The sequence below is a fragment of the Botryllus schlosseri genome, chromosome 5 (genome assembly GCF_051294905.1).
Source record: "Botryllus schlosseri isolate E-star chromosome 5, Bs_hap1, whole genome shotgun sequence".
Classification (NCBI taxonomy): Eukaryota; Metazoa; Chordata; class Ascidiacea; order Stolidobranchia; family Styelidae; genus Botryllus; species Botryllus schlosseri.
The window spans coordinates 20,020,354-20,036,599 of NC_137240.1; the positions used below are offsets into that span (position 1 = coordinate 20,020,354).

At 38.9% G+C, this 16,246-nt stretch overlaps 2 protein-coding genes across 2 annotated transcripts in view; both read left to right on the forward strand.

Moving 5' to 3' along the window:
• LOC145439945 (fibrinogen C domain-containing protein 1-like) overlaps window positions 1-1,255 on the forward strand; it is a 34,657-nt gene extending 33,402 nt beyond the window's left edge. The window contains exon 7 of the mRNA XM_080317611.1: window positions 934-1,255. Coding sequence (XP_080173737.1) covers window positions 934-1,255 — 322 coding nt within the window. The remainder of the gene's footprint in view (window positions 1-933) is intronic.
• Window positions 1-16,246, forward strand: part of LOC145439845 (microfibril-associated glycoprotein 4-like) — a 532,879-nt gene that overhangs the window by 49,197 nt on the left and 467,436 nt on the right. The gene's annotated exons all lie outside the window — the stretch shown is intronic.

Below are 16,246 nucleotides of genomic sequence, written 5' to 3' on the forward strand. Positions count from 1 at the left end.
GATTAGTTATGAATTTAAAACTCCTTATTTACCTCACTTGCTGTCATCATCAAACCACCCCTTTTTACAACTTGTATTATGTCAAGTAGAAAGTAGGATTTGGACGGATTTGCATCAAATATATGAGAGAAATCCGCATGAAAAACTTTTGATGTGGCCCACCTATCACGGTATCAGAATGTAATTTTTGAAATGATCTTTTCTGCTGCTTAAGATGGTTTGAATGCAAAGGTGATTATTGCAACTTCGCATGCCTTTCTGGCAATTCATTAATAAAACCTTCCACATCCATTTCTTAAAACTACGCACTTCTGTGCTTAACGTCGCATTTTCTAGATTTAGCCTACTTCTTTCATTTTTAACTCAGATTGAAAATCGTGACTCCTAACTTACATCAGTTTTTCTACTTGCATTCAGTTAGTATCAACGACTATAAAAAAATACTGATTGCTAATAGGATTTGACCTATTAAGGGTGTTGTGTGTAATGACTGAATTCGAAGCTGTTATCTGACCACAGTCAAACATGACATTGTGGTGAAGAGGTCAACTTGTCACCATTGTGCGATTTTCCAATATAACGTGGTACATGTTGAGAGTTCTTTTGTTGCAAACCCCAAGATGTGTGACTCCCGGTCACATCGGCGCATTTGGTAAATTATGCGACCAAGATCAATGGCAGGTAGCACACCCGTACACGTGGCAAATCGACGAAAAATTTGGAGCTATGGATACTTAACAGCTGTATCAGGATACAGGAGTCTGGAATACGAAACGTACAAAAGCTTAGCCATATGTCCTTGATATTTCTAACACCAATCTTTTCATTTCCAAAATTAGACCCCGGTTACTTGAAATATATACCCAATTCTCGGAAATAGAAAAAAAAATTGAATTTGTTGGAAGGAATTAATCTCAATTGATCTCTTTTAAGGCGGTTTGATATCGGCGCACCTGAGAACGATTTCACGTTGAGCATCTCTGGATACTCTGGAACTGCCGGCGATTCGTTAGCTCGTCAAAACGGACAAAGATTTTCCACAAAGGATCACAACGTCGACGCTGCGTCTGCTGACTGCGCAAATACAAACAAGGGCGCATGGTGGTACGAACGTTGTCACCATTCCAATTTAAACGGCATCTACCACAAAGGCGGACCGCACAACTCGTATGCTGATGGCGTGAACTGGTACCATTGGAAGGGATACCACTACTCACTCAAATCTGTCGAAATGAAACTCAAGCCGATAGTGTAAAGACATCAACTGAGGACGTTAACAGCAGGGGTGTTGGACTCAAATTGCCGGACCAGTCATCTAATTCGAAAATATTAGTTCACTAGTATACTTTATTTTCAAATATCAAGCATTTATAGATTATTATAATAGTATATTACCATTGTATCTCAGTTACCAGACTTTTTTTCTAGCCTTGATTGGAGTAAGTTGGCATATTTCTACGCTCCCATTGCTTTAGTGGTAATCTGGCGTTTGTCATGGATTTGCGATCTGAGGAGTACAAAAGATTCGATGGCAAACGTGGACTTATTAATTTGGTTTTGTTAGGGTTAGCAAATTTTGGTCTCTTAAAATAAGGACACTTATCATGAATTCTGAAAGCTCCAGCACCAGAGAGGAAAACTGGTGATTTTGCAAATTTTGCGACTGATAGAACTGTGTAGACTATATTTTACTAGACTCTTGATTTACCAGATTTTGTACGGAGCTCCGACGTCAGCTGAAGTCACATTTATCATGATATTTCAATCCTTTTCATAGAAAAAGAGGTCATTTAGGCGTCCTCCGGGACACTTTCAATTTATTGTAAAAAGAGGACAAAACCTCTTAAAGGAGGACGCATAGTAACCCTAAGTTACTTATTATTAAGTTTCGATTCGATTTGTTGTGTCTGTGTAACTTTTGAGCAGGAATCGACACCACAGATATTTGTATTATACTTTTTTGTAACCAATATATTCACCATGTTACTGCATATAGTGGTTTAGCATTGATGTTTGCGCTTCTGTGAACAAATACGTTTTCGTCAATTTTCCCAAAAAACTCTGATCTAAGTGTGCATTTCTTAGGCTTTCCGAAATTGGGTGTCAAGGTCACCAACTTGTCCCTAAGGGTAACTAGAGTGATGTCACGACACCACGGTCGGCTGGTTATAATATCGCGCCCAAAGGGTCGAAAATAGTGATACAAGAAAACTGAACCTAACTCAGAATTATATCGCGGACACAAAGCGTACGTACATAGGTGCATACCTTCTTACGCTCCTCTTTGCATGCATAATTATGCTTAAAATGTTTTTCTCGGTTTATACCGCGGTAAAAGTCTGAGGTAGGTTCTGGTTTCGTGTGTCAGAGGTGTATATTCACACCCTCACAGCAGGGTGGCCTACACTCATTTCCCAAAGAGTGTAGGTAGAACATGAATACGCTCGGCATTTGCTGTCTGGAGGGATTAGTTCATGGAAGTATTACCAACAAAAAATCTGAACATTTGGAACAAATATATGCTGGATAATCTAAATATTTTTCGAACTACTCAGAATTGTTTCGTGTACCGTACGAAACCGTCTGGCGGGCCGGATGCGGACCGCGGGCCGTATGTTTGACACCCCTGGTATAGAATGTGGTCATTCCATCGCATTCAATATTTTAAATTCGAGCATTAAACCCATATTGTGTAGATATTTTCCGTGTACGTTTACAGTGTCGTGATTCAATCCCCTTCTATGTCATTAGTAGGCTATCCATCAATAGGACCTGCTTCTGTGTTATGAGAATGGAAGTGTAATTTTACAAATGTGTTGTTTGTACAAATCTTTTACCAATCTTTTGGTATGTGTAATATGAATATCATATCGTGTGCTAATATAATTATGAGATCAGAATCGAAGCTATTTTCTCTTTCGGGGTCATCAAGCAGGTTTTGATCTTTTATTTAAAACTGCAAACACACTGTAAATCCAAAAGGTGGAAATTTCCTCCATGTCTATGTGGTTACCGTTTCCCCCCATACGGTGTAATATTGGAATAGTGAAATAAATATCCCATCCAATTGAATGGAAAGGCTTTCTACCCTAATCCTTCTACATCCAGCTGTTGCATATCGTCGCGTTACGCAATATGGAAGAATGGAAATGCTTTTGAAAGTAAACAAATATGCTATTGCCGGCATATTTTTCAGCTTTTTCCATCACACGAACATGCTGCCTTTCTGAAAATAGTTGGTCTAGCATCACCGATTTGTGGCTGAACTTACTCAAAGACCCAAAAATGATGATGGCAGTTCTATTGGTGGCACCACATTTACCAGTTCCTTATCAGATGGAACAGTATCTTTTTCGTCAATTAACGCCAGTCCATTATGATCCCTTTTATGGCAACATCTTGGTATTCTTCACAGCGGAATTTGTGAGCTCCACACTATAGGCAGTTTGATCTGGTATGAGATAATAAAGGTGAGACTGCGTTTAATATTGTTGGATATTAAATATCCAATGAACTGCGATCAGAAGGGGAAGTGCTTCATCAAAACTGTCAACGTTTAAGGAAAGATGAGTCCATCCAAGTACAGGTACCGTTGGAATTGTTAAGCATGGTTGAATACGGAGCGATGAAAACCTGAAAGAGATATTAGTAAGAACTTACAGACTTCTGATCATTATGAGATCGATAAAGGTGTATCAGATTCGATAGCAACACAAACATTGTAGCAATTTAATAAACCAGTACTACTGGGCAATATCTTGGAAAAAGTAGGCTGATACAAGGTGCTGCTTATTTGGTATTCGCGAAATCACCAATCATAAGAGGTCGTCAGTAACAAAATACTAATCATTTTTGGAGTACTCAAGTAAGTTTTGAATAATTGCACTGGCTATTGATGTATATGTTTTAGAGCACTCCCACATTAAACAAAGCGTCTTTGCAGTAAAACTATGCAGTTTCTTTCATTCAGGATTTTGAAGAGTGTCGTGGACTCGTCCGGGGTAATAGTCAGCAACTAGTAGAAAATTGGAAATAACATTGTGTATCAACAATGGTGTCTGTATTTTGTAAAGTAAATGAAATGCTGTAATATGGTTAAGTGAAATTGGAAAGTAAAATTATATTTAAAAAGCATCCCGACACAAGTCATTCTGATTTAATTTTGTAAGCTCTATTCGACTACTGCAGGTATGCGACGTCTCTATAAAATCAACTTTGAAACTTCTTATTCGAGTACTTATCATACTTATCATTTTCTAATGCTACAATAGTTTGGGCATATCTAGAGAAATCGCTACTTCTACTTGTAACTGAGTAGAGATTTATAGGGTACTTCTGCCTGAGTAGTAGTGATTCTCTCTAAGTTGAAGATCTCTGCGCATGATCCTGTAAGATCGACTCGAAAAAAATATTTACAAGTATCATTTTGTGACATTATAATGGGACGGTACGCACGGTACCAGATCTCAGTAGTTGACTACTGTTGGTTTGCTCGGTCCGTCAATTTTTATTTTCCAGGAATATGAGCTATCAAAGTATCTGCAATTGTTGCAGATTGTGATAGCATACGGTGTATATTTGCGAACAACTTACCAGACCAATAGGTACAGAATTGTCACATCCTTCTCCAAATATTGTCGGTTTATCAACGCCTCAATTAACCGCTCCATCATATGAATTCGACGCAGGTCATCACCATTACTGATAACTGTTTCCTATTGCCCAATATTTAATAAGAATTGGTCTAAATTCAACAGAGCTTGCAATAAGAATAAAATAATACCAAATACGAGACCACTAAATTTAGGACTTGTACACATTAAAGGAACTCATTGCATACCTTCCTACACAAAAACATCTGATTACAAATATGCCATATCATTCCACATGTCTATTGATATGTGACCTATAATTCTACAAAGTGACATTGTCAACCCTTTTCTTTCGAACTGTTCAAAAATGTTGCATTCCGCAAAAATATCACACAGCTGTTATTTTAGTCTCATTTGACTGAAATGGTTACCGGAAAATTGGCAATGCCACACAAAAAGTCCCAACAACAACAATCCTTGAATAATCTTGGAGACTTTCTGCAACTTATCATAATCTGATCTTGATTGTAACGGTACTGTATTATTGTCTTTTTCAAAATAGCAAAGCTAATTGGGGTTTCAGCCTCCATCAATATCGTAATGTACCTAAAATATAAAGACAAATATGAATTTTATTCTTCTCTTGGTCCTTGAACCCCCAAAATCAGCCTCGAATTAGACATTGTGACGTAGTTTGGCATGGTGACGCAACAATGCTGTCTGACTTTTTCTTCTTAGTTACACTGATGGGAGGTTAAAAACTAACGAAATGTAACAAAAGTGATTAATAAAACCGGGAAATGCACATCATTAATTTTGGGCCTAAGATTTTCGCAGCCACCCCCTCTTTCAGCTCTTCCGGTTAACCTGATCACTTGGGCTACGAATTTAAAAATAATTTACATTAATATATGATACAACCAATATTGTTGAATAAATTAATTTTCCTGGTGGAAACATTTTTCGCGCTCTGCGCCACTGGAAAGGGAACCCAGATATCATTTATTAACATTTATACCGCGGTTTTGGTGAATAGATAGTAAGTCTTCGGGTTGTTTTGCTTCTACAATTTGAAACTTGGTATATATCTCGAAAAATTAGTGATGGCACAGAACACCACACGGGCTCTCTGCTGTGTGAAGATCCCAGTAACCAATTTAACATCAGTGTATGGTCCTTGGCGACACTCCGCCCGAATGCGACAGTGTGTTATGGAATCGAAATACGGCGGATAACAGCAAAAACGTTGAGCACCCCTGGTGCGTTATGTGATCAGGGGCGTACGAGTTTCTAGTAAACGTTAAAATGGTGTACCATGGCGGAGAAGGTTGATGAGCACTGATCTAGGTTACTTATCGAAACTTGTACGCGTAATTGGCGCCTTATAAACGCGTTTACCGAATTTTGTGTCCTGTTGTAAATGATTCAAGTGATCCGCAATATATCGCTTAGAAAAACCGCCTGCATGATGTGAGGTGAGATAACTATTGACCATAGACCACAATGAATACAAACAAGGCTACGAGTGTCAGTGTTCTAAATTTATCATTTTGTATCTAGCTGGAGCAAGATATATTTTATATGTATTTCATGCGAAAATCAGGTGGTCACCCTCATGACATTGCGAAAGGTAATCGATACTGAAAAATATACTTATGCATAATTCGTTAGAAATAGCGCTTTTGTATTCATGTATGGCCTCTACATCTATATAGCGGAACAATAAGTACAGATACTCTGTTCGGACAAAAACATGGATTCTGCTCACGATAGTGAAAGCATTTATATGGATGACAATGTAATATCTTTCGGACGAGAAGCCGAACCGCCAATGAAGCCACAAACGACTTACAAGGAGGATTCGAAAACATCTACAGCTCAAAGCGATGATTGTACGATATTTATTTCGCTCTTTGATCTCACTTTGAATACGCAGACTTATCTTTAACTGATGTTCCTCATTTTTACAAGTATTTTGGCGTCCTTTATTTCATGTCTTTCATAATCAATTTCTACCATATCAAATTGAACTCATGTTGCGTATCCATGGCAACGCTTTGTGAACTATCTTAAATTGAATAATTGTCAACGTAAACCTGGTTCATAAACAAATCTTCCTTTGCCGCAGCGATTTCCAAGATGAACCGCCACGTGCGGATTATTTTCGCAGTACTGGTGGTTTTCTTCATCGTAACATTGACATTATTCGGTGTACAATTTTATTGGATATCACGGCTAGACATTCAGAATATTGGTAAACTGGAAATATATCTGATTTTACTCGTGCATGGATGACTACGAAATCTTGAATATTTGCAATATAATTTTAAATTTCCTATCAGGGTAGCCAGTTTGAGTTCACCTGATACAGTGGTCCTCAACCTTTTTGTGTTCGCGGACCTCTTTTCGATCGCAACGGACCCCCGTGGACCCCCAAAAATTTTCGTATAAAATTAGCTCAATTATCGTGCAACCGTCATCTGTCTTGTGCAAATATTGACTGTAGTCTTGTGATAAACAGCAAAGAAATGACTTTTCATGAAAATAACATCATAATCTATGTAGAAATCGGGTCAAATATTACAATTTCGAAGCTAATTTTGCAGCTGTATTTCTTGTCATGAAATTCCGCGTTTTCGATATGACATGAACGAGTGCCGAATATCCATTTCTCAAAGGGTGATGGTAAATGTAAAAGCGTAGCGCTTCCGACGACACCGGTGACACAGCATATATGGCACAGAAATCGAGAGACAGAACTTCAAAAGAACAGTACTTTCACGTCCAGTCTAATCATTTCTATCCATCATCTAATGTTGAAGTTATTCCGTGATAGTGGTTACGTATATCACAGGAGAAAATTGATTTCGAGGTTCAGCAAATTCAGAAATTTTTATTTCAAAGGACTTTTCATTAATTTGCAGAGATTGACTTCTTCAAACCCATAATGTTTGCATTCATTTCGAAGTCAGCATTTTTGACCTTACTATATCCAGCTTTTCATTTTTCAACCAGAACAAAATGTCTCTAAACAGCTATATGTTCCTATCAGTAGGCTATTGGCAATGTGGCAATAAAAATGAGTTTGTCCAGCAGCATATTTCAACTTGGACGGCCATTATAATGATGTGAGTCCTGAAGTTTTAGCAATTATGAAGCGAAACTCTCTCATGCTTTCTCTGATTAAAAGAATTTCAAACTAAGTTATTCATGATTTTACAAGTTTAGAGGTTTCGCGGACCCCCATGTTGAGAATCTCTGATCTAATACATTAATAAATACTCGCCTTTGTCACTTGAACCTCGTTACATTGGAAGATTCAAAAATAACCAGATTAGATTTGTCAATGCGAAAATGTTCACACCAGTATATCCGGGGTGGTGCACGGGTGGAAATGCACAATCCTTTCGCTATGAGTACAGGGCGAGTACAAACGAATGGCGATTATGAAACCATAAACAGTTTGAAGAACCAGAATCAAAACACATCAAAGAATAAGTCATCAGCAAGACACAGAGTCATATAAAAATCACCGTTTTCAACAGAGGACGAAGAAATAAATTGCTAAATTATTAGATACGTAACATTGCGGCACTCACAATATTTGAGTTCATAATAAACAACTCACAGATATAGGTTGATCTGGGCTCCTCATCGCCGACCTCACTGCGATTGCAGTGACTTGAAAAGCCCAGAAAGTACAGTAAGCCGAGCTGGAAAGTCGGCAGCAAAGATCCGATGAATGAATGAATGTGGAAGAGTGAGAGAGACTGAATCGTGGTAGCAAGAGAAGTCGCCAAAAGAAGAAGAAATGCATTGAACTGTTAAATTGCCATTGTGCCATTGTCGTGGAGCACAAAGCCTCATAAGGCTATAAGCACCACTGTCTTATCTAATCAATACAATATATACAACTCGCAGATATGCGTCGTTGGACCGCATGTTGAGAACCCTTGCTCTATAGCATAATTTAGTGATTTTGAATTAAAAATAAATTACACTGGTCTACAAATTTCGAAAACAAGTTTTTCGCCGAGAATTTTATTGAGTCAATTAGGCTAGTTTAAAGTTGCTGAATCCGATTCTGTACTCAGAATTTCTCCATCACGTCAGATTTTTTCTGTATGAATTTTTCTCATGTTCATAAATTAATCAAATTTCGGCTTTAGTTAGTGACATCACGGCAAGCATACAACAGCAACAGATCAAATATTGTCATTGAAATCATATATCATGAAACCTGGGTTGTTGTAATACATAATGATTGAGTTTTCGGTGAAGTTGAATCCAGTATTTCTCTATCTTCGTTTAATCAGAAGCTCTTTTCGACCAATAAAATTAAACTGGCCTGAAAATTGAAAAATAATGTGTTCCAAAATTTTAATGATTGATTTACGCTAATTTTAGGTTGCTAAATCCGATTCTCTCGTCAGAATTTCTCTATCACGTCATATTGTTTCGCTATGTATTTTTCTCATTTTCATAAATTAATCAAACTTCGGCTTCCGTTAGTGACATTATGGTCAGCGTACAACAGCAACAGATCAAATATTGTTATTGAGATCATCTATATTCTATAATGATGAAATCTGGGTTTTGTAGAACAGAATAACTGAGTTTTCGGTGAACTTGAATCCAGTAGTTCTCTATCTTTCTCGAACAGGACCTCTTTTCGGCCCATAAATTTATATGTGGATGCAACTATATTTAGTCAGTAGCAGTTATCATCTTTACATGCCACACTTCGTTTAAAGATTGTGATTAGTACACTGTAAAAAATAAACATGGATTTTATCATGGAAATGACATGACTTCCTCTTTCTCATGTTAATTCCATGAAAACACCGACATGGTTTTGAAAACTCATGTTAACATGACAAATACTTCCATGTTGAGACATGATAAGGCATCCATGTCTGTGGTTATAAAGCAAGAGTATCACGTTGAGCTTCAGTGATATCATCATAATTATCATCATCATCATCGTCACTGAGATAGAGGGAGGGAGAGAGAGAGAGAGAGAGACAGAGAGGAGGGAGAGAGGGAGAGAGAGAGGAAGGAGAGAAGGAGAGAGAGGAGGAGGGAGAGATAGAGAATAGAGCAGAAAGAAGAGAGGGGGGAGAAGGGAAGGGAAAGAGAGCAAAGAGAAAGAAGAGAGAGAGAGAGAGAGAGAGAGGGGAGGGGAGGGGAGGAGAGAGAGAGGGGGAGAGATAGAGAAAAGAGCAGAAAGAAGAGAGGGGGAGAAAGAAGGGAAAAGGAGCATAGAGAAAGGAGAGCGAGAGAGAGAGAGAGGGGGGGGGAGGGAGAGGGAAGGAGAGAGAGAGGGGGGAGAGAGATATCAGACTTATTCTCGTTTGCACCATTGAGATGCTTTGACGATTGAGATGCGATAACCATGCTATCCCTGAATGCTGAACGTTGAGCCGGATAGCCACGGATACCAGTTTTTTAGTCTTTGGTCTGACATGGCCGGGAATTGATCATATGACCTACCGATCAAGAAGCAGAAGCAGGACGCTTTACCATTTCATTATATCGCTATTACAGCTGAGTGACAAGTAAGCATCGTTACAATATAGAATGTAAACGTGGAATAGCAACGACCGATTTTGCTGCTTCGTTCCGCTTCGCTGAAGCTTTACTCAGACTTATTTTGCGGCAGCTACTGTAGGATTTCAGGCAATCCAAAAGTTGTCTTCCAAAGCTCAGAATTTACTGAATCTGGTCTTGATCGAAAGCAACTATCGCACTGATTCCGAAAATATGAATCAAAATATGGTCAGACCCCGTACTTAGATGAAAAATCACCCTCAACATCTAAAATCTGCATTGTTCAGAACAATCGGATGACCGCAAAACAATGACCATAACGATGACCCATTGCGGCTAATCGATTGTTCGGACAATGCCGATAATTCAGACATTTCTGGTGTCAGTGTGACAGTAGCTTTCGATCAAGACCAGATTCAGTTAATTCTACGCTCTGGAAGACGACTTTTAAATTGCCAGAAATCCTACAGTAGATGCCGTAAAATAAGTCTGAGTAAAGCTTCAGCGAAGCGGAACGAAGCAGCAAAATCGGTCGTTGCCATTCCACGTCTACTTTCTATAGTTACATCCTCACAGGATATATTACAATACACAAACATCGTGATTCGAAAATAGCAACATCATCGCACGCAAACATAGCCGTTCGGTATATCAGCGGCATATGCACATCATGCACTCATGGTATGCATATGCGCAGATCGTGTGTATGTGTATCATGAGTCGGTGTATATGCGGCAAAAACATCAAGGACAAAAATAAACTACGTCCTATCCTATCCTACAGAGCCATAATGACTCCGGATTATCTGGTTACAAGACCAGTCATGCGTACAGTGTAGCGTTCAATTCAAAAGGATTGGGAAAAAGAGGAAGTTTGATAGAGTTGGTCATTTCATGGGTTGTCTTTGTCAAAGTTGCAAAGTTTATGGCTTGTTGCTGTATTAAGCCGTGGATTGGATGGTAAGTATTGATGTATTTATTGTGCCTGCCTTAGCTGTAATATATCCACCGAATCTGCAATGCGTCACTGGGTATAGTCGAACCTGAAGCAACTTAGCCGTATTCAGTCAGATACCGGTATATAGCGAAAACTGCTGAACGGCTGCAAATAGTGATCAAAGTTTACTGCGTATCCATTTGTATGTAGTTGTAGATCATGGGGAAGTTGGTAATGCGTTAGTAGTTCTAGATGTTACACAAGCTCCCTTGCTTTTATTTTGTACCGTACTGGGCAATGTTAAAGTGAAGTATTTATCCATCTGGAGGAATATTCATGTTGAGGTGATTGAAAAAACTTCAGCTTTAAAAATATGGGATATCATGCTATACTCGAGCCTTTGATTCAAAATTTGAAAACCGTAGAAACATAACGAACTGGTGTAAATTTGTATTTTACATATATACATACTGCAGTTGTTTGTATACTATTACTCCTGTGATATTTGTGACATTGAAAATGAGGCTGCTGGAGATCATGAACGAGTGATTACAGTGGATCACAGATCTGAGATAGCTGAAACTGTGAGAACTGTATTTCGGAGTAATATCGGGGACAGTATATTCAACTTCTATATTACGACGAGGCATTTGCCTTGTATGATCTCTGGGCAATTCAAGATAAAGGAGTAATATGACTAATCTTGACAGACGATGAAAGTAAGTAATTATTACCACAAATAAATTGGTAGGCTACTATACTATGATTACACTCTTAACGCATATTGGAAGGGTTGTTTCGGGGTTCTGAAAGACACTGATTCCAAATATGACCTTGGTTTTTTTAAATTGTCTCTGGTTTTGGTGATATCCCATGGGGTTATTTTGACTAACGTCACATTTTCACTGTATGGCCCAGATAAAAAAAAACGGCTAAGAAATTAAATCTACTTGTTATACTGAACACTGTATTTGATCAAAATGCAGTAAAAGAATTATATTTGGGGTAATTGGATTTATCATAATTGGAGTTTTTTATAAATTATTTCTTGAGAGACCACATCATATTTAAAGTGGTGCCCCTTTAATTTCAACCTTGCAATCGATTTCTTACAAGCACGTTGCTATGTTTGTGCTGAAGAGATATTTCCATGGCTAAGCCAAGTATTATCATGACTCTTCTATACTTGTGTAGAGAAAGCTGTTTGCAAAGTCAACACATCTACCCTTCCGAAGACGAACTTAGCGTCGACGAGCATCAAAAGGAAATAAGTCAGAGTGGAAATAGAGGGTGTCAGATGAAGAGATGCTGCAAGATAGAATGAGAAGAACTTTTAAATCACGCCGCGACAGTGTCGTCAATGGAACATCAGCAAGAATACTTATGGAGATTGAAGATATACCCAGTTTTGACCCATGCTCCCTTGGTAGGTAAAACCTAACGCAGTGGTTTCAAACACAACATTGCCATGATCGAGTCAACCTGCGACTTTGCAACAAACCCAGAAAGAGTTCGTTTTTAAGAATGCTATGATAGTACAAAACAAACTACATATATATTAGGGTTGTTCAGAATTGACCGACTTTCAAAAAGTCTAGGTTTTCAGTCCGTTTCCCATGCCTTATACCTTAAAAACAAATTCTGGCAACTTTTTTTTGTAATTCATCCCCTGCATCCGTGTGCACATTGAGCTGGAAGAATAGCAGCTGAAAATAGGGGATTCCCCTAAAATCTGAGTGTCACGATTTTATCTAGCCTAGATAAAGTGACATATAACATGGATTTATGCAGCTGTTGCGGTTTGGAGTGCTACAAAACCCCACTATATAAGACATTCCTAGTTCAGGATATCATTTCCATGTCCCACACTGCCTTAGAACTGCTCAAAACTACCTAAAACTGATAGTCATTTTGTTGGATCACATATCCTACACCCCTCAAACCTACCAGGCACTGTTCATCAATTTCCTGGATCCCCATGTGCAAGATTACAACTGTAAATGTAACATCCACTCACAGCCACATAATAAACATCACAGGAAACGAAAAATAAGGCAAAGAAAGAGATCAACTTGGCAAAATATTATATAAATCAGGTGGATGAAATGGTAGCTTTCGAGAAATCTGCATATCTGTTCCGGTGATCTTCCACAGCTTGTAGGAGGCTCGCTCGCTGTTTTTTTGTCATCCGTTATGAACGCAGCATAGTCGGTATTCAATTTTACCATACGCTCTGCTGCATCATTAACTACTTCAACAGTATTCACAAATTCTTGAGCAGTCACGAAATCCGGATCAGTATGCCATTCCAAAACTGGAAGACTCAACCAATCATGTTCCACATGTATAGCATCAAATAGAAACCACGATTCTGGCCCAATCAAATCGACCATACTCAATTACTCATTGACTCAGAGACAGAGTCAGAGATCAGACTGAGAGGCATACCTCTGCGAAATTTTTCAGGGATTGGCATTTTCAGCAATTTAGCAGCCATCGCTTCCTTCAGTTTGTCAGGAATCTTTGGATTAGCCGAGAACATAGTAAATACCACCATTTCCTCAGTTAGAAACCAATGATGTTTTCGCAATTTCTTGTATGCCACATCAGCAACAGTGAGATCGCATATTGAAAAGTTTTTCATGTCATGAAGGAATTTGAGATCATTCCAAGGTGCGTCACATGCAATACCAGTTTTCAACCAAGCTGGAACATAAAACAAAGCAATGAATGTATTGATTCGTTCCAACTTTTCAATGAACTCTTCAGAATAGTCCATTTGCTCACTCCACATGAACATTTTTTGACAGTACAGGACTTGACTCATCCATCTAGCGCTATGAGTAGCACCAGGCTTGCGAAAACGATGATCAACATATTTGTCATCCAAAATCGCCAAGGTGCCTGTTGCACATTCTCTGTAGTCATCTCTTATCAAGACTTCTTTCTGCTTTCCATCATAGGGTTTCATCAGTGGAATTATTTCTTGCTTTGCTTCATCAGCTTTCATCGCCAACCAGCTGCCTTCAATAAACTTCAGCGTTTTATAGCTTCTTGATTTATCAATATGTTTCCACTTCTTCTTGAAGGTATTAAAATCCGTGTTTTCAGGGCCTGTGGTTGTCGATCCAAACAAACACTTCCAAACCTCTCGAATGACCAGTTCATAAATATGATGGCGACAGGCATTGTAGAAAACTTTCCTGTTAATCAATTCTTCAAGTAACGGAACCGCACCTTTGTTTTTAACAGTGTTTGAGGATGTTGTGTCAAACACAAGAGCTCTAACAGATTTTGTTAAATTCCAAAGTTCCAGCAGTTGAAATGATGCATCAGCCTGTGCTTTTCCTGTAGCACTTTCCAGAGTTTGAATGCCAAGAAGTTTCCCTTTCTTAAATGCGCCGGAATACGCAGACGATGCGAGCACTGCCAAGGCCTCAGATTGATATCCTAGACGACTCTTCGTGAGCTTTCCATCCCAGTGCAATGCAATGTGCTCTGGTGGATTGGTGGATATTTTTTCAAAGATAGATTCGGAAATTTTCAAACGATTTGCAATGCGTCGTCGATAGGTCCCAGATCTTGAAAGATGGAAGTCATTAGGGTTGCCATCGCAAGCTTTAATCAGTGCTGCAGTTATCATGGTTGCGGCATTATCACTGACTTTCAAGCGATCAAAAACCTGTCATAGGTCTTCGTCGCTGAATAGGTTTACAGGAGCTTTTAGAGTCACAAATTTAGAGGAATGACCAGATGTCGACTGTGCAAGTTCAAAATCAGTGCTGTGAGAAGTGTCAGCTACCTGTGAAGATATAGATGAGCTCTCTGTAAATTCACCTTCGCTACTTGATGCTGGTGCAGACTCTCTTGCACTCATGGTCCGTCTCTTTTGTTGCATGATTTTCGCTTTCAACACTTTATCTTTGCCACCAATCGTTGCTAATCTCGGACCGCTTTGATCCTGATAAAATGCTATGTCTTCACGTTTTTTATCGTCAGGGGCTCCTATATCCCATAGCTTACTCAGTTTGGCTTCAAAGTCGCTTTGTTTTTTGATACATATTGCCGGCCTGCAGTTTTCTTTAGTGACAGCCATTGTTTCCATACTGTTTCCAATCTTTTAGTGGCATTGACTTTTGTGATAGTCTTTATGCCAGCAAGTAACCAAAAACCGATCACTTCATCTACTGCGATCTGGATGTGTGACTTGACTGGTTCATTTTTTAAAAATGAATGCTCTCTCAGGTGTAGCACATATTGCATAACTTGCCTCAGAGTGGGCAACTTCGATCTTGTAATGGCTTCCTCAGATGGCTCAACTAAGAAATGCTGTGTCTGCGATCGTGTTCTTCTAGTTTTCTTCGGTACTGCTTCACTAGATGACGATTTTTTTTTTCAGACATTTCGCACTACAGCTAATCCTAGAAAAACAGATATACATAAACTCAGTCAAGCAACAAAGAATAGTGGAAAACATTTCAGTTCTTTCAGAGTTTTAGGTCGAACACATACTGCATAACTTCCACAGGAGTAGCCAGATTAGATCCAGTTATAGATTATCGAAGATAGTTATTCCTAAATTGGAAAAACTCATACCAGTATATTGATATCTTGGGATATAACAAAAAATTTAGAGCAACCGACTGGCGGTTTTCCCCAGTCACTGGAATAGACATTTGCAAGCTTTGTTTCTATCCCAGTAGAAAGGAAAAGAGTATCAGGTCCATTATATCAAATAGTTGTATACTGCTATAATACTACGTTCACTAATCACGCGCTAAACTCGCTAATAGCACGAGTCAAAACGCCGCCTGATAAGTCCTGCACCTCAATCGTAAACACAGTCCATCAACAACAAAGCACCAAGGCACCTGACTAACCAATGATCCCCGTTTCACAGCCGTGCTCAGCGTTTCACCAGCGCTAGAACATACGCGTCACGTCAATGAGAACACACGCCATTCCCGTCGAGTCACTGACAACGGGGGAATCCCCTAATTCCGAAGAAATTTTTAGGTGCATGAAAAAACGGCAATGTGCACACGGATGCAGGGGATGAATTACAAAAAAAAGTTGCCAGAATTTGTTTTTAAGGTATAAGGCATGGGAAACGGACTGAAAACCTAGACTTTTTGAAAGTCGGTCAATTCTGAACAACCCTAATATAT